This window comes from Hyaena hyaena, unplaced genomic scaffold, assembly GCF_003009895.1.
Source record: "Hyaena hyaena isolate Hyena2069 unplaced genomic scaffold, ASM300989v1 scaffold_211, whole genome shotgun sequence".
NCBI lineage: Eukaryota > Metazoa > Chordata > Mammalia > Carnivora > Hyaenidae > Hyaena > Hyaena hyaena.
The window spans coordinates 1427454-1452035 of NW_024080847.1; the positions used below are offsets into that span (position 1 = coordinate 1427454).

General features: G+C 47.5%; 1 protein-coding gene across 1 annotated transcript; it reads right to left on the reverse strand.

Annotated features, from left to right (window-relative positions):
• Positions 1-619: 619 nt before the first annotated feature.
• NCR2 (natural cytotoxicity triggering receptor 2) lies at positions 620-15062 on the reverse strand. Its single transcript, XM_039242687.1, has 7 exons — positions 14966-15062; positions 14535-14876; positions 8737-8791; positions 8518-8693; positions 7927-8023; positions 3619-3728; positions 620-780 (listed from the first exon to the last, which is right to left on the reverse strand). The coding sequence occupies exons 1-7, from the start codon at positions 15060-15062 to the stop codon at positions 620-622; spliced, it is 1038 nt and encodes a 345-aa protein (XP_039098618.1).
• Between the last annotated feature and the right edge of the window lie 9520 nt (positions 15063-24582).

A 24582-nucleotide genomic window follows, 5' to 3' on the forward strand; every position in this document is an offset into this window, starting at 1 on the left:
TCCCTCACCTTTTCTTTCCTTTTCCCCAAGCCCTCATCTCCATCAAGGGCATGGGTAGGCCAGGTAGAGGTGGCTTAGCAACAATAGTAGGGGAAGAGGTCTTCTCAGCCAAGCTGCCCTTCTCCTTGAGCTCTTGGATGGGAGTGGAGGAGCTGAGGAAATAATGTGGTCCCTAGGAAATGGGTCTGAATCATCAGGGCGCCCCGGCACCCCAAGAAGGAAGGATTGAGGACAAAGGCCTCCTTTGGGGATGTGGGAAACCTAGGCTGGTGGGAATTGGGGGCCAGGAAAACCTCTCCCCTAAGGCACATGGATGGTCTCTGGGTCCTGAGAGGTGTCAGCATCTCTTCTCCACCCCTATTGAGGCTCTCGGCCCCCCTGTGCCCAGCTTTCCCCTCCCCATATGGGAGAGGCCAGAGAGGTGGGTGGACAGGGGAGGAGCTGAGACATCCCCAGAGGAAACTGAGGTCAACTCAGCACTGTCCTACTCTTTCTCTTCTCTGCACGTTGTCTCTCTGCAAACTCTCATTTCCTGGGTACTGGTTTTGCCCCTCTCCCCTAGAAGGACAGGCTAAAGACATGACAGGGCCAGAGGGTCATTTGGGTCCTGACCACAGTCCTAAGTCCCATTTGACTCCAAAGGCGTCACATCCAGGTCTAGGTGGTGGGCCAGTGATGCGTTTCCACCCTGGGAGGTTTTGTGGGCACTGGACGGGGGAGGGGAGGGGTGGAGGATGGGGGGTGCAGGGAGGCGCTGGGGCGAAGGTGAGGAGAGGAAAGCTGAGAGCAAAGGGGCAGAGGCGGCTGGGCAGCGGTCCTCAGAGGGGCTGGTGGGAGGGGATGCGGCTCAGGTGGGCAGAAACAGCCTGGGGCGCTGGATCTCAGAACCCACTGCGCCCCCAACCTCCCGTGGCTTGCCAAATGTCACTTGAACAATAAGTAGATGAAAGAATCGAATGAAGTTTCCTTTCATGAACTTCAGGGCTTTTAGAATCAAGAAAATGTTGATGTTTATAAACAATGTACAAAGAAGAGAGAAGACAAAAGATAAGAAACCTGGTGTGGTATGTGCAATTCTAGGCGCAGCCCTTGCAGAGATGGGCCCACCGACGTCAAGTTCGGGGATTCACAGAGACGTGAGCACATTGCTGGGACTGTGGCTGCATTTGCTGTCATCTGATGACACCTGGGTGGAAGCCTCGGGCACATCAGTCATCGGGGCTGCCCAGGGGTCTCAGTGGGGCCAAGTCAAGCCCCAGAAGTGGGTGCATTTTTCTAATCAGAGTGCTTTTTTGTAATCTCTCCATGGGAATGGGGGTTTGTCGGGGGGGGGGGGCATCTATCTAACTTCCAGAGAGGAGAAAGATGTGCCTGCGGCAGACACTGTCATTGGAGCCGCGTCCAGGTGCTCCCCTCCACTTCTTTATTTTTAACTCACTGTATTTTTTATGAGGAAGTATTTTTAAACAAATTGCAGATATCCTGACATTTCACCCTTAAATAATTCAGTATGCAGCACTGAAGAAAAAAAAAAGAGTTTCTTTCTACATAGCAAATTAACATTGTCATAGCCAATGTAATTAAAAATAATTTCTTGCAGTGCCTGGGTGGCTCAGTGGGCTAAGCTTCTGACTCTTGATTTTGGCTCAGATCATGATCTTACGGGTCGTGAGTTCAAGCTGGGCATTGGGCTCCTTGCTGACAGCGGGGAGCCTGCTTGGGATCTTCTCTCTCCCTCTCTTTCTGCCCCTCCCCTGCTCTCTCATTCTGTCTCTCTCAAACTAATAAATAAGTAAATAAAATAAAAAACAAGACAAAAGAACCCCCTGCCCCCAATTTCTTAATAGCTTGTACTTTCCAGTCTGTATTCAAATTTCTCCACTATGTTCAGCACTTCCATTATGAACAGAAATTCTGGTCTGCCCAAGCAAGTGGGCTGACTTCCCCCAGAATTCCCCATCTTGGGCCTGGTATGGATCCGGGTCCTTGGAGGAGCCCAGAAGGAATGCTGAGGACTGGAAAAAGGAGGCGGATTTCTGAGGGAAAAACCCCAAACCTGGGAGCCCGAACAGTCCCTACATACCAGCACCCTACCAGACTCTTAAGGGTAAGTGGAGACAGGACAGGGGGCTTCAGCGCCTTCCTGGGACTCTGCACTCTCTCTCTCGGGAGTACTTGAAGTCACGGCTACGCCAAAGACTTATGCGACTTCATAGCAAAGTTACTCATTAAGATGTGTACTTTTTCCATACCACCCAGCAATTCACACAGTTATTCATGGACACTGGCTGGGTGTCCCACACATGGAACTCGGCTCTGACAGCATAGATCGGAGTTAGCATCGGATCCCGCAGGTGAAGGGCTCTGTCCCACAAGACTGCGCCCACTTCAGATGCCAGTCATAGGTCCTGTGCTACAAATCGGGGCTTCCCACAGCCCCTCCTGAGGCTGGACTAATTCGTAGAGCAGTTCACAGAACTCAGGAAACTTGTTTACTCACTAGATTACTGGTTTATTACAAAGGATTGCCAGTCCATTACATAGGGTAAAAAAGGGTACGAATCAACAGACAGATGAAGCTATACATAGGTGAGCTCCATTGGTGGGTCTCCTTCTCCAATCGCAGGAGCTTCTGTCCCTGTGGCGTTTGGGACCCAGAACTGCAGCATGTGGGAGCATCCTGGTTCCCCAAAATAAACCTTCACAAGCCCCGTTCTTTCTTTTTTTTAGGCTCTGTTACATAGGCACAATTGATTAAATCATTGGCAGTTGGTGATTGATTCAACTTTCAGCCTCTCTTCCCTCCCGGGGAATCAGGGGTTGGGATTAGAAGTTCCGACCCTCTAACATGGTTGGTTTCCCTAGCAACTAGCCCTCAACCTTTTGAGATTTCCAAACGTTACCCTGTTAACATAAACTCAGAGGTGGTGGCAAGTGGCTTGTTATGAGTAACAGGACACCGATGCCACCCTTATGGTTCTGAAGACATTTTGGGAACTGAAGAACAAGAGACCAAATATGACAAAAGATGCTTCCATCTCAGGAGCAAATGAGGCTTTGATTGCTCAGGAAATTCCAAGGATTTTAGCAGCGGTGAGCAGGAATCATGGATAAAGATGACAATATACACTTATTATAAATTGCAATATCACGTGCATCCTTGCTGGGATCCTTCTGCCACTCCCTGATGCCCACTAGTGTCCTGCTTCTTCCATCCCTCCCTAGCCACCTCCTGTCCAACTCTGCTCCTACGTCAACACTCCTTCTCTCACCCTCCACCGGAATCTTCCACAGGGGCCCCTGTACCTATGGACTTGAAGCTGTGCTCAAGGGCTGTTGGTTCCTTTATCTGTATCCCCTGGTGCTCTGTCCCTGGCAACACTAGTTGGGCACAGAAAAGTGTCTGTATCATGCTCATCAGTTTAGCCTCCTGTGGAAGGGCCTTCAGAACTCATCTTCATCCCCTTCCTTTTCCAGAGAAAAAAACCAAAGTTCAGAGAGGGGCAGTGACTTGCCCAAGCTTACACAGGGCTGAGCCGAGAAAACTAATCGGCATCTTATTTCTAAGCCTTGCTCACCTTGTGTCCCTCCACTGACTGGGCTTATGTAGATCCCTACAGGTGAAGAAATGGGTCCAGAGAAGGTCAATGACCTGCTGAAAGAGGCAGGTGGCTTTACCGGCATCTGGGCTCCTGAGTTCCAGCAGAGTTTTCCAGTGCATTTTCCACCTGCAGCCAGAACAAGGCATCAGGAACTGCTGCAGAATGGCACCAGATTCAGAGGCAACCCCTTCCCTGTCCCACTACACTGGGTTGGCCACCATAGCCTCCTGCTAAGGAGGAAGGCTGACGCTGGCCACTGTTGGCTCCAAGAGGGGTGTTAGTGAATATGAATGTCTTTTCAGCCCAGGTTGGTCAGTTTCCTCAACCTGATTCCTTCCCGTGTTCCCTCTGCCGTCCACCAAGTAGATTGGAGCCTACTCCCTACAGGTTACCCGTCCCTCCAGCTGCGATCAGCTCTGAGTTGCCTCTGTTGTAACAGGCGAGTCCTCTTTCTGCGATGCCCCACTCCCTCTGAAGCTCAGCCTTTGTTCAGTGTCCTCCGTATGTCAGAGGCTTTATGAGTGTATCATCCTACTTAGTATTCCGAGTAGCTTAGTAACGTGAATATTATCAGTTCTCCTTTTTCTACGGATACAGGCCTTACAAACATTCTCCAAATTGTCTTAGCCAGGAGCGGAGAAGGAAAGAGGATCCTTGCTACATAGTGGCAGAAGGCTTAGCGACACTGCCATCTGCAGTAATATGGAGAGTAGAAAGGGTACCTAGTGAACTGGGTTGGTGTAGCTGAGATCGCCAGGTGAAGTGTTGAGGATGCTGCCTGGCTTCTTCTCGGGGTTTACTGGAAAGTGTGAGAGCAGGGACGTAAGCTATAGGCAGGGTTATTCAACACGAAGGAGCTGGAACCTGACGGCTTTGAAAACTATCGGCATCTCTAGGCAGTGAATGAGGCTAAAATGAAATCCAGAATGTTCTCAGGAAAATAGGGTCTAAAGATGAAACCAAAGGTGACCGTGAGATCCCATGTTGAGACTTTAAAAAGAGAAAGAGAAAGGTGATGGCCTCTAAGGAGCCTGAGGGCTGGAAGGTGAGTGCTCAGAGCTGAGACCAAGGAGGGAAGCAGCTATTCCTGCTGACTGTCTGAATGGGTGGGCGAGGCAGAGAAAGGGGCGAGATCATTGCGGGAAAGGAGGTCAGGAACCAAGAGGCCCGGGATTAGAAAGGATCATCTGTGAGTCTAAATGAGCCTCAGTTCACCAAGGATTATGACAGGAGCCACGGAAGGTCACAGTGAGCCAGGAGTTAAGGCCAGTGAGAAGAGAGGGACTCCTGATTATATAGAGATGTCACACTGATGAACATGGTCTATGGTATAGTCTGGTGGCAGGAAATCAGATTGTGGGGCTGCTTTAGGGAGGATAAGAAGGTAGGAAATGGCAGTGAGGAATGAAGAGGAACCGTCCCCCCTGCCCCAGGCTTAGCGGTGAAGGAGAGTGAAGTGCCACCGTGGGCCAGAACTCCAGAGAGAGCAGTGTTCGCAGAGGAGGGGCAGATTTCTGTGAAAGTAGGAAGGTGACGTTCAGAAAGGTTGAGCCCATGAGGGCTCATATTTCAGAGGGCAGAGCAAAAAGACGTATGGATTTGGGGAAGAGTGGGAAATGGGGCTCATTTGATGAATTCATAAGATCTTTTGGAGATGCCATCCTGGGTGATGAGGGCGGACCAAGGAGCCCTGGGCTTTTGTGAATGGGGTGGGCAGGGAAGGAATGAAGCCGCAGCTCTGGGGGTCCGGGCATTGGCTGTGATGGGGGCTGGAGAAGGGGCCAGGAGTCTTTACAGGAGCAAGTGGAGAGCTGGGATCTCGCTCATTCCTGCCCGTGGTGGTGGGAGCTGGGCGGGGTGATTGGAGGGAAAATATGAGGTCCCTCTGCTCCTGCTGAAGAGATGGGCAAGCTGTGTGGGGCAAGTGGTGATAAATGGGCAAGAATTATATATCCCTCCTCAGGGTGAAGACAGAACTCCGTGGAAGTCTTAAAGCCAGTAACAGTTGGATGACTTTAATGGACCAGAGAAATGTGGCGGGGGGGAGAAATAAGAAGCAAGTTGATTGTTACCTTAGAAACCCAGGAAGCCTTAGGAATGGGAGGCGGGGGAGGGAGCTCAGGGCGCAGACTACAGGTGGGGGCTGGGATTGAGAAGCGGTCTGGCTCCTAGCTTCTGTGTCTCCCGTGAGACAGAGTGAGTGAGTGGGTCAGCTGCCCACATCCTCTCTCCCTCCTCTCCCTCCTCTCTCTCTCTCACCCTTCAGAGAACCCGCAGGTTGCGTGTGGAGGGTGTGGAGGGTGTGTCGCAAAGATGCCTTCCCAGGGCACCAGGGGCCCTGGAGAGGGACGGAGTGCTCCACCTTGGGCCTGAGTGATGAAAGCGGAAGCTGGGCAAAGGGGCCCCTTTGTTGGGCCACAGCTGGTGTCTAGAACCAGGCTTATCCCCCCAGGAGGAGAGCTGAAAGCACCTTTCTAGAGACACTGAGCTGTCAAAGAGAAAGCATGGAGCCGTGCTTGTCTTGGTCAACATGAGTGGCTGCGACAAAAATGCCACAGACTGAGGGACTTCAGCAACTTTTATTTCTTACAGTTCTGGAGGCTGGGAAGTCTAAGACCAAGGTGCGGGCAGATTCCGTGTCTGGTGAGACCTTCCTGGTTCTTACAGGGCTGTCTCCTCGCCGCAGTCTCACGTGGTGGAGGGAGCCTGAGAGCTTTGTAAGGAGCCTCTTATGTAAGGGCAGAGTCCCATTGGTGAGGGCTCATCGCTCATGAGCTCATCATCTCCCCCTCCCCTCACTAATACCATCATCTTGGGAGTTCGGATTTGAACATATAAATGGAGGGGGGCACATAACAGTCCTTGCCAAATCACTGCAGAGCCCACAAATCTCTGTAACACACACTGAACATCTAAACTTTTCAATACCGGTGCCCTGCCAAGAAGCAGCGGAGGCTTCCAGAAAGTTCTGAGGAAAGACAGTGGTCAACGAAAGGAGAAAACAAAAGATAGAAAAAGGTATTTGGAGGAAACGGAAAACAGACGAGGCTTTAAAAAAAAAACCCCTCAAAAGTTAAAACTTTTTTTTAAATACTTTTTTAAATACTTAAAAAAACACTTTTTAAAAAATACTGGCCAAGAAAAAATGGCATCGCCAAAGCAAACACGCATGGTGTAAAGGAACATTCTGGGAACAAACAGACCCTTTAGAAATGTTAGGCTGTGAGAGCATAAATAGTAAATCTTTGGATAGAATAACTGGTATGTAACCTCGAGAGATGTTCCCAGAAAGTAGGAATAAAGAAAAATAGAGGAAGAACAGGAGAGCAAAGATAAATTTAGAGGCTCCGTCAGGAAGGTCCGACATCGAGCTTGTAAGTGTCACAGCCACAGCAGTCGTGAGGGGCAGTGCCCGGGGTCTGACCAGGGTGGTCTCTGTTGTGGAGCCTCCGCTCAGCATGTGTAGGACGGGGGGGGGGGGGGGGCCCGATCCTCTCCAGGGCCTGCAGCCATGTCGGTGACAGTAAAGGCAGCAAGCGCGGTACATAGTGACACGGTGGTGGTGACAAGGGGTGGCTGAACTTGGCGGAGCCTGAGGCCCCAATGACGATGCTGGACTCCACCTTCTGTGCAATAAAAATGCACAGAGGTGTTGTTGAGAAAGGACAGTTAAGGGGGCACCATCTAGGAGGTGGGGACCAAAGGCAGGTGCCAGTTAGGGGACTGGCAGAGTGGTCTGGGTACAGGTGCCGGGGATCTCAAAGGGGGACGAAGAGGAGGAAGAGGCAGAAGCAGCAGAGACGCAGGACAGAGTGTGGCTGAGCAAACAGGGATGGAGAGAGACGTGGTGGGGGTGACCTGGGATCCTGGCTGAGCTGTGGGGCCACAGACAGGAGCAGAAAGGGAGGGAGGGCGAGGAAGAGGGGGAGGAGGGAGAGGAAGAGGAGGAGGGGGAGGAGGAGGGAGAGGGGGAGGAAGAAGAAGAGGAGAGGAGGAAGAGAGCAGGGGGAGGAGGGGAGGGCTAGGGGAGAAGGTGGGGGATGGGGGAAGAGTCGGCGTGCCCGCGGTGGTGGCTCCGGTTTGGTGGGCATGGCAGCATTGGCTTCCGGCTCCTCCCCGGATGGTGCTGGCCCAGATGCCAACTGCATGTGACCGAGCCGTGGGCCTGGACCTCGGGAGGAGGCCAGGTTGGGAAACCTCGGCATGGGAGTGAGGGGTGTAGCCAACAGTGTTGGATCAAGTTCAGGGGCTCTTCTGCCTTTTCTTCACAAGGAGCAAAGGGCTCAGAGGCCAGGGGGGAGCCGCCGGGGAGCCTGAGGGATACTGGCCGTCCTTCTTGGGCCCTGAGGCCTGGGGTCTGGACCCCGCTGGGCGCGTCAGAGACCTCCCTCTGTGTTGCACGTGTGGACTCCCTAAGACCCTAAGATGGGAGGGGGAAGAAATACAGGAAGTGACTCAAATCTGCTCTTTGACCCTGCTGCCCCCTCCCCACAGCCTGTCCCCTGCTTCAGCAAGCCTGCCGTCTGCCTGATGGGTCCCTGTCCCCACACCTTGCCCTCACTCCCACCTACCTTTGCCTTGTGCACTTCCTTCTCCTTGGACGTGACCCTCCCTCCTGTGCACACCCTCCCTCCACGACTTGGGAAGGGGCTGTGCTCTGGGTGCGGTTAGACTTTCCTGCAAGGCGGTGGGAGGGACTTTTTGGTCATACAGGTCAGTGATACTGAATCAGAAGGGGAGAGGGGTGGAGGAAGGAAAGGAGGGGGAGAAGAGGGGAGCATGCAGTGAGGGTCTAGTTTGGACAGCCCTGTTGGCTATCAGTTTTCTTGCCTCTGGGTTCACTGGCTGATTCCCTGTCTGACTATCTGTCCAGGGACGGACTTCGTCCTCCCCCAAACCCAACCCAAAGCCACTCACCGGGCCACCAGGGCCAACAGCATCAGGCTCTTGGCCAGAAGGAGTCCACAGAGCACGGGGACCAGGGTGTCGGGGGCTGCGGGCTGAGAGTGGAGGGTGCAGTTTTGTTGTCTGGAGAACAGGAGACAGAGGGGAAGGGCACAGGTTGGGGTGGCAGCTCTCCGCTGTGGGCCCCTGAGCCAGGGCCACGCGGGTGAGAGTCCCACCCTGAACTCACTGTGAAAGAGTGCTGATGGCAGAGGAAGCCCGGGGGGCCTGCGTGGAGGCAGAAGCTGTCAGGGAAAGAGAAAGCATCCGAGTTAGCTGGAGGGACAGTACATCTATTCTAGCTGGCAGGAAAGCTGGACCGGGGACCTGGGCTGGACTGGGAACAGAGGCTCAGAACCTCGGGAAACCCCAATTGCAGGGGGGCAGGGCTGGGGGCTAGGAAGTCTCATGGCTCAAGACTAGGCAGACCTGCGGTTCAGGCTCCATTCAGTGCCTGTGCCGGTGTTCTTGGCTCCAGGAAGAGCACTGGAATGGGAGTCAGGGGGCCTGGGCTTCTCTGCAAGCATGCCTGCATGTCTGGAAGGGCACTCTCTGGCTCTCCGCCTCCCCAAGTGTGAAAACAGTCACATTCTGGAAGCGGCTTCATCTCTGACATCCCTTCGCACTCTTACACTTCTGGCGCTGTTAGGGGAAGGGCCCCTCCTGGGGAACTTTAAGGCTGCCTTCCCACCCCTGTGCTTCCTGAACTCTGGGTCCCTCTGCAGCCCTTGCTGCCTCAATGACCTGGGTAAGTAGGGGTCATTTTATGGGGCGCCCTCTTGATTCTGAAACTTTGTGAGCTCCCTGCCCCCCATCTCCACTGCCCTGCCTTCCCGGTAAGAACCCAAACCTACCAGTGCTCAGAGTCCTTAATGGAGGCTGGCGGGAGGCCATCTCTGGAATGGTGGTGGGGGCTATTAAGGATGAAGAGAGAATAATGACTACTGGGGGTGGGTGAGGCCCAGAAGGGAAACCAGTGTGTCAGCCCCAAAGCTGTGACAGGAAGTGGGGACTCAGTGTCCTCAGCTAGGTCTTGTATACCCACCCACCCAGAAGCCACGAAGGGAACGGCTGAGGAAAGGAGAGAGGCAAGGGCTGGGAGAGCCATGGGGGATGGGGTGCCTGATGTTGGGACACCCTGGAGAGAGTCCCAGGCCAATGGACATGTGGCCATGACCTCACCCCACAAGGGCACCCTCTCTGAGGCTGCCCAGAGTGATGACTGGGAGCAACCTGTGAGGTCCTCATGACACTCAGGGAAAACTCTAGTCCTGAGCTACAGTGTGGGATCCGCAGGCGGGTACTGGTGCACAAATTACTTATAAGCTGCCTGCGCAAGGTAAATATAGAAATTGGGAGTGAAGATCTTGGAACTTTATCAATCTGACATTGCCTCAAGGTCCAAGCATGTGATTAGTAAAAACTGGTCTGGTTGAACAGGTTGTAGACCAGTTTAGGTACTGGCAAACCATCTCGGAGAGCCACACACGGGGCGGGACCGCATATGCCGAGCAGGACCGTGACACCTGAAGGTTAGTTGCTCGACTATAACCCAAAAGTGTATCAATCCCTGAAAAAAATATTTTTATAAATTTTTATAATCATTGACCTTCTCAATCTACTTTATTTTATTTATTTTTTTAAAAATATTTATTTTGGGGACTGTGCAGTCGGGGGAGGGGCAGAGAGAGAGAGACAGAGGATCCAAAGTGGACTCCATGCTGACAGGCTATCGAGCCCGATGCGGGGCTTGAACCCACAACCCACAAGATCATGACCTGAGCTGAAGTCAGACACTCAACCGACTGAGCCACCCAGGCGCCCCTACCTATTTTTTTTTTAAATTAGAGTTTAACACAATTAGCTAATGTAGAGTAGTGATTCAAGTAGTAAATTAACAGAGAGCAAAACAAAAGTCACTGAGCTTTTTGTCAAGAAAAGTCCTATCTTTTCGGAATGTAGCAGTAATAATAAACCAAAGGATGATAGCAGAATTAATTCCAAAGGTACTTTTCCTTCTGAAATCATTCCAAAGGGTTGCCTTGGTTTTGTCTGAACATGGAACCCTTCTCTGTGGTAAAGCAGAGCACTGTCTACTTTCTAATCCCAGGAGCCTGTGAATGTCACCCTGCATGTCCAGAGGTGCTGTGCAGATGTGATTAAGGTTAAGGATCTTGAGATGGAGAGACATTGTGGGTGAACCTAATCTAATGATTAGTATTTAAGAGTAGAGAATGTTTCCTAGCTGCAGTCAGAGAGAAATGCAGCTGGAAAAGGGCCTCTGGCTTTAAAGACGGAGGAAGTGGGCCACAAGCCAAGGAATGTGTGGAAGCGTCTAGAAGCTGGGAAAGCTCTCAGTATACAGCCTGTGAGAAAATGGGACTCCGGTCCTATAGCCACAAGGAACTGATTTCTACCCCAGACCTGAATAAGCCAGAAGTGGATTCTATCCAAGAGCCTCCAGAAAGGAATATAGCCTGCTGTTGACACCTTGATTTTAGCCCAGTGAGGCCCATTCCAGACTTTTGATCTATAGAACTGTAAAAATCATAAATTCATGTAATTTTAAGCCACTACATTTGTGGAAATTTGTTACAACAGCAATAGGAAACTATGATGCTCATATATAGTATGAGGTTTGTAGTTCTAATTAACGGTGAGGTACTAAAACCCACTGAGTTCGCTGTTGAGGTGTGCTGGCTAATGAATAAATACATCATGAAAGCAAGTGACATTTACAAAACATAAAACCACAAGTTCAAAATGAACTATTTTTTTTAAAAAGAGCCCTGAAGTACAAATTTCTTCAAAGCAGTTAGTATTTCACATACAAACTCTAGACTTCTTGTAAAGTCACGCTTCTTGCTGCTAAGACAAAATATCTATCTACACATGTCAAAACATTATTGAAAGACTGTAACAGATGTGTCAGCCCTACCTTGTTGAGCTAGTCTGTGTTCCCAAAGAAGGGAACTTAAATATCACTTTGTTGACACATTCGCTCAGTGTAGCCAGGCATTGGCTAATGAGGAGGAAGACCGACTCCTGGGATAAATAAAGTTTGCAAAACAAAGCGTTTTTCAAGACAACTTGAACCAAATGCACACATGCTGCAAACATAATTATTTTTTTTTATAATAGGTGGGATTTGAACTTGATGATGGGAACGTATTCTTCTGTATCATTTCGCTTCATTGCCAAAAACACAACTAGCCCTGAACTGAATAGAACTGAAGGGTTTTATTATCAACCAGTGGTTGGGGGTTCCAGTGTCCTGTCCGAATATGTCCTGATAGCTGCTATATGACAGAAAGACATGCAGGAGCAGCCATTCAGATCAAGGAGCTTTGTACTAGAGTGTAAACCAGGGCACCACCTCCTTCAAATTCTTGCTATGAAAAAATATCAGCTGAACTGCACGTGTGCTTACCAACATGGTAAAAAACCATGAATTACATAAAGATGAAAGCGTTGAATTTGAAATCGTTCTCTGTATTATGTAATCACGTGGAAACTTCTCACAGTTGTTATTGTGTGCCAGGTTACAGTGATCACTGAGGGTGAAGGTTCTGTTGAGAATGTTTGATCTACGAAAAGGACTCCCTCCTACTGTCTTGGCAAGATAGAAACCCAGGTTAGTACTAACTTTTTAAAGATGGGAATCACACGGTCAGGTTTGGTTATATCACAGCTTTGAGGCTATTCCATGCCAAGAGAGAACGCAACATATTTTCCAATGGCAAATAAAATCTAAGCACAGAAACAAATGTTAGAGGCTTAGAATGGTAGTTTCTATAAACTGTTATGACATGTTCGTAATTCAGTAACGATTATCAGCAAATAGGCGACCTTGGTATTGCATGTCTGCAAAAGTACTCATAGAAAACTCTGGATAGTTTGATGGAAAGTTTTGAATTTTATTTTCTGCCCGAAGAAGATATGTGATAGGAAATGCATAGATCCAGAGCCCATTTTTTTATCAAAAGATATTTTAAATATAAACCAAACTCTATAATTTTGGAACTAGCCGCTGATGAAGGATCGAGGATGCATTTTGAAAATATAGCATCACTCACTTCCTTTCGTAAACATTAAAAATAAAAATATTGGGCTTGTAGAAATTGATTTAGAATTCCTTCTCAGATCCCTGTCAACATAGCTCTGTGAGACCAGTTTTCTATTGTGACTGTTATTAAAATAAAGCATTAAAACAATTTTTAATATATTTTCTCAGAGGGGTTATGGTGTCTTAATGTAGATTAGATGACAAGCTAGAAGAATGCTCATTTGTCACATTTTTTTAAACAGGTGACTTAAAAAATTTTTTAAATGTTTATTTATTTTTGAAAGACAGAAAGTGAGCAGGAAAAGGGCAGACAGAGAAGGAGACACAGAATCTGAAGCGGGCTCCAGGCTCTGAGCTGTCAGCACAGCACCCGACACAGGCTCGAACTCACGAACCATGAGATCATGACCTGAGCCGAAGTCAGACGCTTAACTGACTGAGCCACCCAGGTGCCCCTCATCTGTCACATTTAAATCCTTAAATGTGGATATTCAGAGCGTTTGTTCAAAGTGTGGATGGCATTTACTATGGGACATTGCTATTTAACTTCTAAGTTTTTGCTCAGCTATAAGGTTAACTACATCCAACACCTACATGCGTACTTTCAACAATCAATGGGTACCGTTCTTATAACTGAACTTTTCCTTCCATATGTTTGTTCTGATTGTCTTTGTTGAAAAGTAATTTTATGTCTGTAAAATTGAATCAGCATTTTGGGCTTGTGCTTTGTATGTGTGTGTTTGTCTCTCATTTTCTTTTTCCAGTAATTCATTTTTATTGTATTTTGCCAAAAAATAGTCATTGATGGCTTGGAGATTTTTGGGAAAGGTCCCCCAGCACTGTCTTAGTCTCCTTGGGCTACTGTAACAAAGTGCCACAGCCTGGGTGGTTTGGAAACAACAGAAATTTATTTCTTACCCTGGAAGCTGTAAGTCTGAGATCAGGGTACCAGCGTGGCAGGGTTCTAGGGAGTTCCCGCTCCAGGCTGTCATTTTATGTTACAGAAAGAGGAGGAGTGAGCTCCCTGGAGATCCCTTTGGTAAGGGCACTAATTCTACTCATAGGGCTCCCCCCCTCATGACCTCATCACCTCCCAGAGGCCCCACCTCCAAATGCCATCACATCATGGATTAGGATTTCAACACATGACTTTGTGGGGGACACAAACATTCAGCCCATTGCAACCGCAGATACTTTGAGAAGCTCTGATTCAGACTCATGCTGGCCAACTTGTTTGTGAAGGGCCGGAGAGTACTTTAGGCTTGTGGGCCACATGGTCTCTGTTGGAACTTCTTCTGTAGCATGAAAATGGCCTTAAATCATATATAAACAAATGAGCATGGCTATGTTCCAAAAATCCCCTTTATTTATGGACACTGACATTTGAATTTCCTATAATTTTTGTGTGACACAAAATATTATTTTTCTTTTACTTCTCCCCCCCCCCCCAACCATCTAAAAATCATCCTTAGCTTTCAAACCCGAGTTTGCTGTCTGCTGATCTGGGCCAGGAGGAATGGACAGACCAACATGATACCAACATGGTGGGGAGTGGTTTGTGGCCAAGGCCACACATTTACTGAGCACCTACTATGTGCCAGGTACTGGTGTCTTCTCTACGAATGCCAGGCAGTCCTGGGCTCCCTCGTGGCCAGGTCATATGAGCTCAGGCTGGTCAGACTGCTCACATGACTGTTTGGGCACCTTTGAGGAGGCTTGCAAATCATCAAGACAGTGAGTGAGATGTGTGTGTGTGTGTGTGTGTGTGTGTGTGTGTGTGTGTACATGTTCAAGTTCCTGGGACACCTGATCCCAACAGCATTCCCTGGAGAACTGAATGTGGGGGAGGGCAGCTTGGCTTCATGACTAGGAAACCAGGAGGCACCAAAAGGGAGCCAGGGGACCCCTGGGAAGAGGCTTACCTGGAGCCACCGTCAGATAGAACCTTATGGACTTAGAGACAGAGTTGCTGGACGCATGGTAGATTCTACACCAGTAGTGTCCTGAGTCTTCCTCCTTCAGACCCGTCATGGTGACAACGAAGAGGCCGGCATTAGGGTTGTCCCAGATTGAGAACCGAGAGGCCTGAGCCAGCCTGCGGGGACCGGAGCTGGTGACTAACCTGGTGCACTTGAACGTCGATAGCTCCTTACACCAGCTTTTCCTCTCGTAGGGCCAGCCCTTGGGGGGATACTGGCATCTCACAGAGAGCGTCTGCCCCGCCACTCGGTGAAGTTGCTGTGCCTCTGGTACTGCCCACGAGCCTGGAGAGGAGGCTGTGGGTCAGGGCCACGCCAGGCCTGGCCCTCCAGCAGCCCTGTACCAACCCCTCCGCTCCTGCCCATGCTCTCACCTTCCTCCTCACCTGGGACCAGCAGCAGCAGCAGCGGCAGGAGCAGGGCTCCCTGGGCCCTCTGGCCCTTTTGTCTGGTGCTGGCGGCAGGGGACATGGGGGGTGCTGGGGACAGGGAACCTGGAGCCGGTCCGATTCTGCTCAGCTCTTCCGGCACCTCTGAGATAGACAAAATGAGAAAGGCCAAGGCCAGCTCGGGGAGTGGGAGACCCAGGGAGGGCTGACCCGGCAGGCAGAGATAAGCGGCGACCTCCAGTGGCAGGTGTGAATCTGGGTCAGGAGGGAACAGCCCTGCGGGTGCACAGCTCCTGGGTCTCCATAGAGGCTGCTCCTCTCCTCCGTGCCCTGCCGCCCCTTCCCGCTCTGGGCCTGCCCTTGGGGGAGGAGCTGGGACAGCCAGGAGGAAGCTGTGGTCTCGTAAAGGACTGCCCGCTCTGCTCTCTCTGGGCACTGTCTCTTCTTTGCAGGACACTGGCTTTGCCCCGCTCTCCAGGGAAAGCCACGCTGAAGGTGGGTGACCAGCTTAGGGGCACTCGGAGGTCTGAGCAAGACCCCACTGAACCCCACTGGCCCTGGGGGTCATCAGAAACTTCATGCCCTGTCCCTCCTGGTGGGTCACTGATGTGTTTCCACCCTGGGGGGCATCATGGGTGCTGGAGGGGAGAGGGGAAGAGGTTGGAGAGTCAATCCTAGTAAGAAAGTATGGGGAGGGCCCCTGGCAAAGGAGGGGAGTGGGGCTGGGGGCAAAAGGAGCCCGGCTGGTGGGAGGGATGGTCATTGGGGAATGGGGCACAGGAGCTTGGACCACCAGTCACCTGTAAACCCTTGACTCCTCCTGCCTGTGGGCACTAGTGCGCTAAGTGTTTCATTGATACACAGACAGATGCAGGACTCCACCATCTTTCTTTAGAGAAATGTACCGCTTTTTAAAAATGATGCAGGGCGCCTGGGTGGCCCAGTTGGTTAAGCATCCGACTCTTGATTTCGGCTCAGGTCATGATCTCATGGTTTGTGAGTTTGAGCCCTGTGTCAGGGTCTGCGCTGATAGTGTGGAGCCTGCTTGGGGTTCTCTCTCCCTTCCTCTTTTTGTCCCTTCCATGCTCTCTTTCTCTCTCTCTTTCTTTCTCTCAAAATAAATACATAAACTTTAAAAAATGATGCAATTTACAAAGAGGTTTTATATAAAACATATGGACAGATGTTGGGAGAAAGAAGGAGAAAGAGAGGAGCGAGATCAGGACCCCCAGCCCTGTGCTAACACGTAACTCCACAGGCGGCCATCACGGAGCTCGGCTCAGAGCTCAGAACGAAGAGGGAATTTGAACTTATTGGGGTGTTGTTTCCAAGCCTCCTGTTTCCCCCCACCCCCTCCATTTCTGCTCCCCCCTCTGCCTGGGCGCAGAGCCCTGCTCCTGCAGTGAGAGCGAGCAGAGCCTGAGGATAAGGTTGAAAAGGCAGCAAAAGAAGGATGGGCACGAAGGGGACCTGGCTCTTTCCTAGAAACGACCAGGGAAAAGCAGAATGGGGTTGGAGTGTCAGAAAGACAGATCGGGACGACGCCCACTACCCACATGCACACATTAGTGTACCCAGTGTGTTCGTGTGCGCTTTCTCCTAATTCCCCAGTAAGCCTGGCAGGGAGGTGTGCTTTTTCTCCCCCTGCCCCCCACATGGGGAAACTGAGACTCAGATGGGTCAGTTGACCTATTCAGAGTCACGGGATCACGTGAAGATGTAACCAGACCAGCTTCCTGACTTCTGATGGTACTTTCTGCTGAAGTCTGGCCCATGGTCAGGGCAGGAAACCAAAGCGTACACACTTGCAGAGGCAAGGTCCTGGCGGTTTGTTTCCTGGCCTTCAGCTGTGCTCAGTGTTTCCTCTCCTAACCTAATTACAGACAAAATGCAGGGGTGGGGGGGACACCCTTCTGAGGGGGAGGAAGGAGGCTCAGGCCCTGGCTGCCATAGATGTGTGTCGCTTGTATGAGGGCGTGCAGCAATCGGTTCCCACATCGATTTCCCCTTTGTCTGATCGCTGCTGACTGCTGGGAAAGGACGCCTCCTCCTTGCAGTCCTCTAAGATCACTGTTTGACCACATGCCACTATGTCTGTCCCTCCAGCTGGGAGGTGGCTTTGAGTGTTCTCTGTCAAGTCAGCGTGGGTCCGCGGTGCCCAGGGGAAGTTTTTGAGGAAACTTCTAAAGCTCTAAAAGTCTCAGTTTCTTCTTTTCTTAAATAGATAACAATGAATCACTGATTGGGTTATTCTGGGAATAAATGAGTAAGCCCTTCCATTTATAGAAGTGCCTGTTACATGGTATCTCCTCAGTAAATGTCTGTCATCATTAGTAATCAACATCCACAGTAGCATGCTTCTTGACTTTTAATTTTATATATACATATATATATATATAATTCTATGTCTATATATAGACATCAAATAGCAATACAGCAAACATCTAAAAGGTAATAAAATTAAAAGTTATGTCATTTAGAGTGAAGCTTTCTTCTTTTAAATATTTTTTAAAAATTTATTTTTTGAGAGAGAGACAGAGAGACAGAGAGATGAGCAGAGGAGGAGCAGAGAGAGAGAGAGAGAGAGAGAGAGAGAATCCCAAGCAGGCTCCACACTGTCAGCATGGAGCCCCACGCAGGGCTTGAACCCCAAACCGTGAGATCATGACCTGAACCGAACCCAAGAGTTGGATGCTTAACCAACTATGCCACTCAGGTGCCCCTAGAGTAGAACTTCCTAATCATGGTCCCAATGCCAGAAATGATCTAGGGAAAAATGTTAGGTCATCCTATATACAAGTTAATACTTGAACATTATAAAAAGATACGGCAAAGATGTGACGGCAAATCAACAGCTCTGAGTTAAGGTTTCCTTCCTAATTGGCAGATACAGGGTTACTCGAGTTCATATAAAAAAGTCTTTTAAATAATAAGAGAAAATGAATATTTCAATAGAAAAAGGGAGTGAGGTTATTACGAGCAGGCACTTTCCTACAGAAGACATTCAAATGAACGATGTTAAGGAAAATATATTCAAAGTGGATATTATTAAAATAGGTGCAAAACTACTCTTCTCAGAGTGATGAAAGTTACGAGAAATGATGATAACCAGGGCTGGGGGAATTTTAGGGAAAAGACAATTGCATCTTCTGCTGGGCAAACATATTGATAGCACCTTTCTGAAAGACAGTGTGGGCGGATTAATCAAAATCCATTTTAAAAAAAGATATCATCTTTGACTCAGCAGTTCTAAATCTAGGAATTGAAAACGGGCACAGTGGCTGTTGCAACATTATTTTGTTTTAAAATTTCATCCAAAGAATGCACATACATATCTTCTAAACTTGTGGCTCCAAAAATTGTATGTTACAAACTCATGTTGCAGCAGATCCCTGCCCCAACAATCTACATCTCAATCCTTTTCTTCCTAGGGAGCACTTTACTTTTTAATTAATTAATTAATTAATTAATTAAAGGTTTTATTTATTTTTGAGAGAGTGCAGGTAAGGGAGGGGCAGGGAGGGGGACAGAGGATCCAAAGCGAGCTCAGTGCTGACAGCAGATAGCCTCATGCGAGGCTTGAACTCCGGAACCATGAGATCATGACCTGAGCCAAAGTTGGATGCTCAACTGACTAAGCCCCTCAGGTGTCCCCCTAGGAGCCATTTTGAAGTCTTTTTCATATTTACCGTGATACTGATATTTCTCTATTAGACAGGGGTAGGTATTATCCACGAAACGTGCCCTGTGGAAGATGGAGGAATCCTCCCTTTCCCATCATGCTCCTGCGTCCCTCACCCTGATTCTCTCAGTGGTCAAATGGAGTTACCGATAGAATTAATTTTTAGATTTTATACTTTCTGACCAGGTACATATATTTTTCATAGCCCACTCATGTAGTCTATAATGATTACATTTCATTTGTGGCACAGCTTTTTATTTTCCGTGAAGTTATTAATTACTTTGTTTTAAAGATTTATTTTCTAGTCTAGGTTCCATCCTTAATTCATCCCTAAACGCTGCCCCCAAATGTAACTTTTGCCTTAGTTTGTTCGAACATATCAGTTCATCAGCTGGCTTTGCTCGGCTAGTGCATCCGCATGTGGGGTAATATCTTCCTGCCCCAGTCTGGACTGGCTTCCCCCTAGGCTTTCAGTATGGCTGCATCCCTGACAGATACCTTGGCCCTCCTTCTCCTTGGGAATGCCCTTGGCCCCATCCCAGTGTTGAAAGTGCTCTCTCTCTTCCTCTCTTTCTTTCTCTCCCCCTCGGTTAACTTTTCTTTGTTTGCTCTCTCCCTTTAGGGCAAACTATACAGCCTTTGAACCAAATCTAACTCACCACCTGACTTTGTAAATAAACTAAATTCAGGCACCCTCCTTTATTTATGTGTTATCTATGGAAGCTTTCATGTTACAACGGTGGTTGAATAATTGCAACAGAGATCCTTTACTTGCTACGCGGTCCTAGACTTGGAAAAGTTTGCTGACTTGAGAGATGGAAGATGACAAAGAATGGAGAGGTGGCCAGTGTGTCTGAAGGAGAAACCAGAAGAATCAGAACATAAGCAAAAGAATGTAGGCTTACCGGAAGAAAGAATTTAAGTGCCAGATGATAGATGTGATTCTCCGTTAATAATCGCTGAAAGAGGTGTAATCTATCTTAAGCACTGGCCAAAGTGTTTTCAATGTTTGTATTTTTTTATGTTGAGAGGTAGAGAAAGAGAGAGAGAGAGAATGGGGGAGGAATTGAGAGAGAGAGAAGGAGAGAGAGAATCCCAAGCAGAGCCTGAAGCGGGGCTCGATCTCACAAACCCTGAGATTATGACCGGAGCCAAAATCAAGAGTCAAATGCTTAACCATTTGAGCCACTCAGACTCCCTCAGCACAGGCCAGATTTTGCTGGAAGTGATAAACGACCCCAGTTCGATGAGTTCACACACATAATGGTTTCCCTTGCTTCTGTGAAGCCCTCGTGACCAGACGTGACTATCCAGGGCAGGAGTCCTCAGTGGGCCGGTTCAGCGTCTGAAGTACATTGATTTGATGGTCCTCCTCTGGTCACCACAGGAAAGAACATGCTGAAAGGCTGAGCTCTAGCTCTTAAAGGGTTCTGCGGGAAGGGAGACACATCACTTCCACACATTTCACTTGCCAGGCAGTCACCAAGGAGCCGAGAACCATGCGGCTTCCATTTATCCAGAGGTAAAGGGGAGCCAAAGACTGGTCAGCAATGGTGATGGCTGTCACCTTTCCCTGAGAAAAATCTTGTAAGCTTCAGCACTGGGGGGAAGTGAGTTACTTCCAAAGGAATGAAAACCCAGCCTCATTGGCTTTACAGCTTCCTGCTGCAACACCAAAAGTCAGAAGTTCTGTGGAAAACAAGGGGAAGCATTGTCACTCATGTGCGGAGACAACAAGACGGTGTTACACATGATAGTAACCAACATCTGTGTTGGGAACAAATGATTGGAATATGGGCTTCAATTCACTGATAGTTAATTTTTTTAATGTTTATTTATTTTTGAGAGAGACAGAGTGAGCAGGGGAGGTGCAGAGAGAAAGAAGGACAGGATCCGAAGCAGGCTCTGTGTTGACAACAGAGAGCCTGATTGGGGGGCTCCAACTCATGAACCATGAGATCATGACCTGAGCTGAAGTTAGACGCTCAAGGGACTAAGCCACCCAGGCACCTCTATTGATACTGTAATTTTTAAAATAGTTTATTGTCAAGTTGGTTTCCATATAACACCCAGTGCTCATCCCCACAAGTGCCCTCCTCCATGCCCAACACCCCCCTTCTCCTCCCCCCCACCCCATCTGCCCTCAGTTTGTTCTTGGCATTCAAGAGTCTCTCATGGTTTGCCTCCCTCCCTCTCCCCCACTACTTTTCCCCTTCTTCTCCCCTATGTTAAGTTCCTCCTAATCCTCCTATACATGCAAACATATGGTATCTGTCCTTCTCTGCCTGACTTATTTCGCTCAGCATAACACCCTCAAGGTCCATCCATGTTGCTACACATGGCCAGATTTCATTCTATCTCATTGCCATTTGTATTCCATTGTATAAATAAACCACATCTTCTTGATCCATTTGTCCGTTGGTGGACACTTAGGCTCTTTCCATGTCTTGGCTATTGTTGAGAGTACTGCGATGAACATTGGGGTACATGTGCCCCTATGCATCAGCACTCCTGGATCCCTTGGGTAAATTCCTAGCAGTGCTATTGCTGGGTCATAGGGGAGTTCTATTGTTAATTTTTTGAGGAACCTCCACACTGTTTTCCAGAGGGGCTGCGCTGTTAACATTCCCACCAACAGTGTAGGAGGGTGCCCATTTCTCCACTTCCTTGCCAGCATCTAGAGTCCTCTGATTTGCTCATTTTAGCCTCTCTGACTGGCATGAGGTGGTAACTCAATGTGGTTTTGATTTGTATTTCCCTGATGAGGAGGGATGTTGAGCATCATTTCATGTGTCTGTTGGCCATCTGGATGTCCTCTTTGGAGAAGTGTCTGTTCACATCTTCTGCCCATTTCTTCACTTGGTTGTTTTTCGGGTGTGGAGTTTGGTGAATTCCTTATAGATTTTGGATACTAGCCCTTTATCTGATATGTCATTTGCAACTATCTTTTCCCATTCCGTCGGTTGCCTATTAGTTTCATGGATTGTTTCCTTTGCCGTGCAGAAGCTTTTCATCTTGGTGAGGCCCCAATAGTTCATTTTTGACCTTAACTCCCTTGCCTTTGGAGATGTGTCAAGTAAGAAATTGCTGCAGTTGAGGTCAAGGAGGTTGTTTCCTGCTTTCTCCTCTAGGGTTTTGATGGCTTTCTGTCTCACATTCAGGTCCTTGATCCATTTTGAGTTTATTTTTGTGTATGGTGTGAGAAAATGATCTAGTTTCATTCATATGCATGTTGCTGTCCAGTTATCCCAACACCATCTGTTAAAGAGGCTGTCTTTTTCCCATTGGATACTCTTTCCTGCTTTGTCAAAGATTAGTTGACTGTACATTTTTGGGTCCATTTCTGAGTTCTCTATTCTATTCTATTCTATTGGTCTATGTGTCTGTTTTTGTGCCAATACCATACTGTCTTGATGATGACAGCTTTGTAGTAGAGGCCAAAGTCTGGAATGGTAAGGCCTCCCATTTTGGTTTTCTTCTTCAAGATTACTTTGGCTATTCGGGGTCTTTTGTGGTTCCATACAAATTTGAGGATAGTTTGTTCTAGTTTTGAGAAGAATGCTGGTGCAATTTGGATTGGGACTGCATTGAATGTGTAGATTGCTTTGGGTAGTAATGCCATTTTAACTATATTTATTCTTCCAATCCATGCACATGGAATGTTTTCCCATTTCTTTGTGTCTTCTTCAATTTCCTTCATAAGTTTTCTGTAGTTTTCATCATACAGATCTCTTATATCTTTGGTTAGGTTTATCCCAAGGTATTTTATGTTTTTTTGTGCAATTGTGAATAGGATCAGCTTCTTGATTTCTCTTTCTGTTGCCTCATTGTTGGTGTATAAAAATGCAACCGATTTCTTTACGTTGATTTTGTACCCTGCAACTTTGCTGAATTCATGAATCAGTTCTAGTAGGCTTCTGGTGGAGTCTGTCGGGTTTTCTATGTAGAGTGTCATGTTGTTTGTGACAGATAGTTAATTTTTTTTTAAGGACCAAAAAATGCTGGTGTTAAGGGGCACCTGGGTGTCTCAGTAGGTTGAGCTTCCAATTTTGGCTCAGGTCATGATCTCTCAGTTTGTGGGTTCGAGCCCCTACATCGGGCTCACTGCTGTCAACACAGAGCCTGCTTTGGATCCTCTGTCCCTCTCTCTCTCTGCCCCTCCACCACTCTCACTCTCTCTCTCTCTCTCAAAAAAAATAAACAGGAGCGCCTGGGTGGCTCCGTCGGTTAAGCGTCCGACTTCGGCTCAGGTCATGACTTCATGGTTTGTGGGTTTGAGCCCTATGTCAAGCTCTGTGCTGACAGCTAGGAGCCTGAAGCCTGTTTTGGGTTCTGTGTCTCCTTCTCTCTCTTCTCCTTCCCTCAACTCATGCTCTGTTTCTCTCTGTCTCAAAAATAAATAAACATAAAAAAAAAATAAACAAACATTAAAAACATAAAAGGGCTGACAAATGGTGGTGGTGAGCACTGACAAATCCAAAGAAAGAGAAATTTACATAATTGTGGCATCCTGGTGATAAAGGTGACCAAAATTGATGTCACTATAAAATCATATTTTATAATTGCTTGCTTTTTGTGAATATATGTGCAATTAATTTTTGTGTAAATCTTCTGTCTAGCTAAATTAAGTAATCTATTATTTCTAAGAATTTGATTACTCATTTATGATTTGTATGTATTTAGTTGTAACATAAATCATAATTTACATCAGTGCAATTAGTGTAAATTTAAACCGTGCGTTTAATGTTAAATATTTTATAAGAACATATTTATATTTAAGTATGTATACATGTAAAATAGAGAACATGAACATATAGTGAAAACCAAGACTGTCTGTTTAGAAAGGTGAAAAAATGGAACTAAAATGAAATGAATAAATCTGCTGCTGGAAGAAGATTTTTAAAAGGAAATGCTTCTATGTTCCCTTGGGAATGACAAACTGGTTGAGATCACAAATATGAAAAGTATTAGAAAACACATGATGAATTAATGAACAAATGAATGAATGAATGTAATTCTGTAATCACAAAGATTAAAAATGTGAAAGTCCTGATTGGATGACCTATTATTTTCCCAGGTCACTGTAACAAATCACCACAAATCACCACTGTAACAAATCACCACCACTGGGTTAGTTCACAGAAATGGAGACCCCAAGTCCAGCATCAAGGTGTTGTTAGGGCCACACTCTCTCCAGAGGTTCTAGAGAAGATCCTTCCTTGTTGTTTCGGCTGCTAGTGGCTATCTGCATTCTTGGGCCTGTGGCCCCATCATTTTGATCTCTGTCTTGTAATCACATTGCTTTCTCCATATGAGACTCTGTCTAACCCCCTTTGCCTTTCTCCCACAAGGAGGACCCACAAGAGAATCCAGAATAAAGGCCATTTTCAAGACCTTTAATTTAATCACAGGTTTTGCTGTAGATAATGGCAATACTCGTAGATTCTGGGAATGAGGAAGTAAATATATCTTTAGAGGCCATTTCTTCTGCCTTCCAGAAATGAGTTTTTTTAGATAAAAATATGAGTTATAAATAGGTTGAGACTTAAAATCATCAGCTGACAATTCGCCATGGATGATACTTGTATGGGTGTTTAAAGATCTAGCTACAAATCAGTCTAGGTGCTGATTTAGGGGTAAGCCCCAAGATACTTTCAAGAGACAGACAGTGCTCATCACATCCGAGCTGTCACAAGGAACCAAAGAGATGAAATGCTTCCTGGAAGATTATAACAAGAGAAAGAAAAAATTTAAATTCTTGCAAAAACTTGACCCAAAAAAAGGCCAAAATTAATTTACATACATAAATTATATATGTATTATATACATATATATGTAGCAAATTAAAGACACAAGTATATGGAAAGAACAATACATCATGACTAAATAGTTTATATTATGTGAATACGAGTGTGTTGGG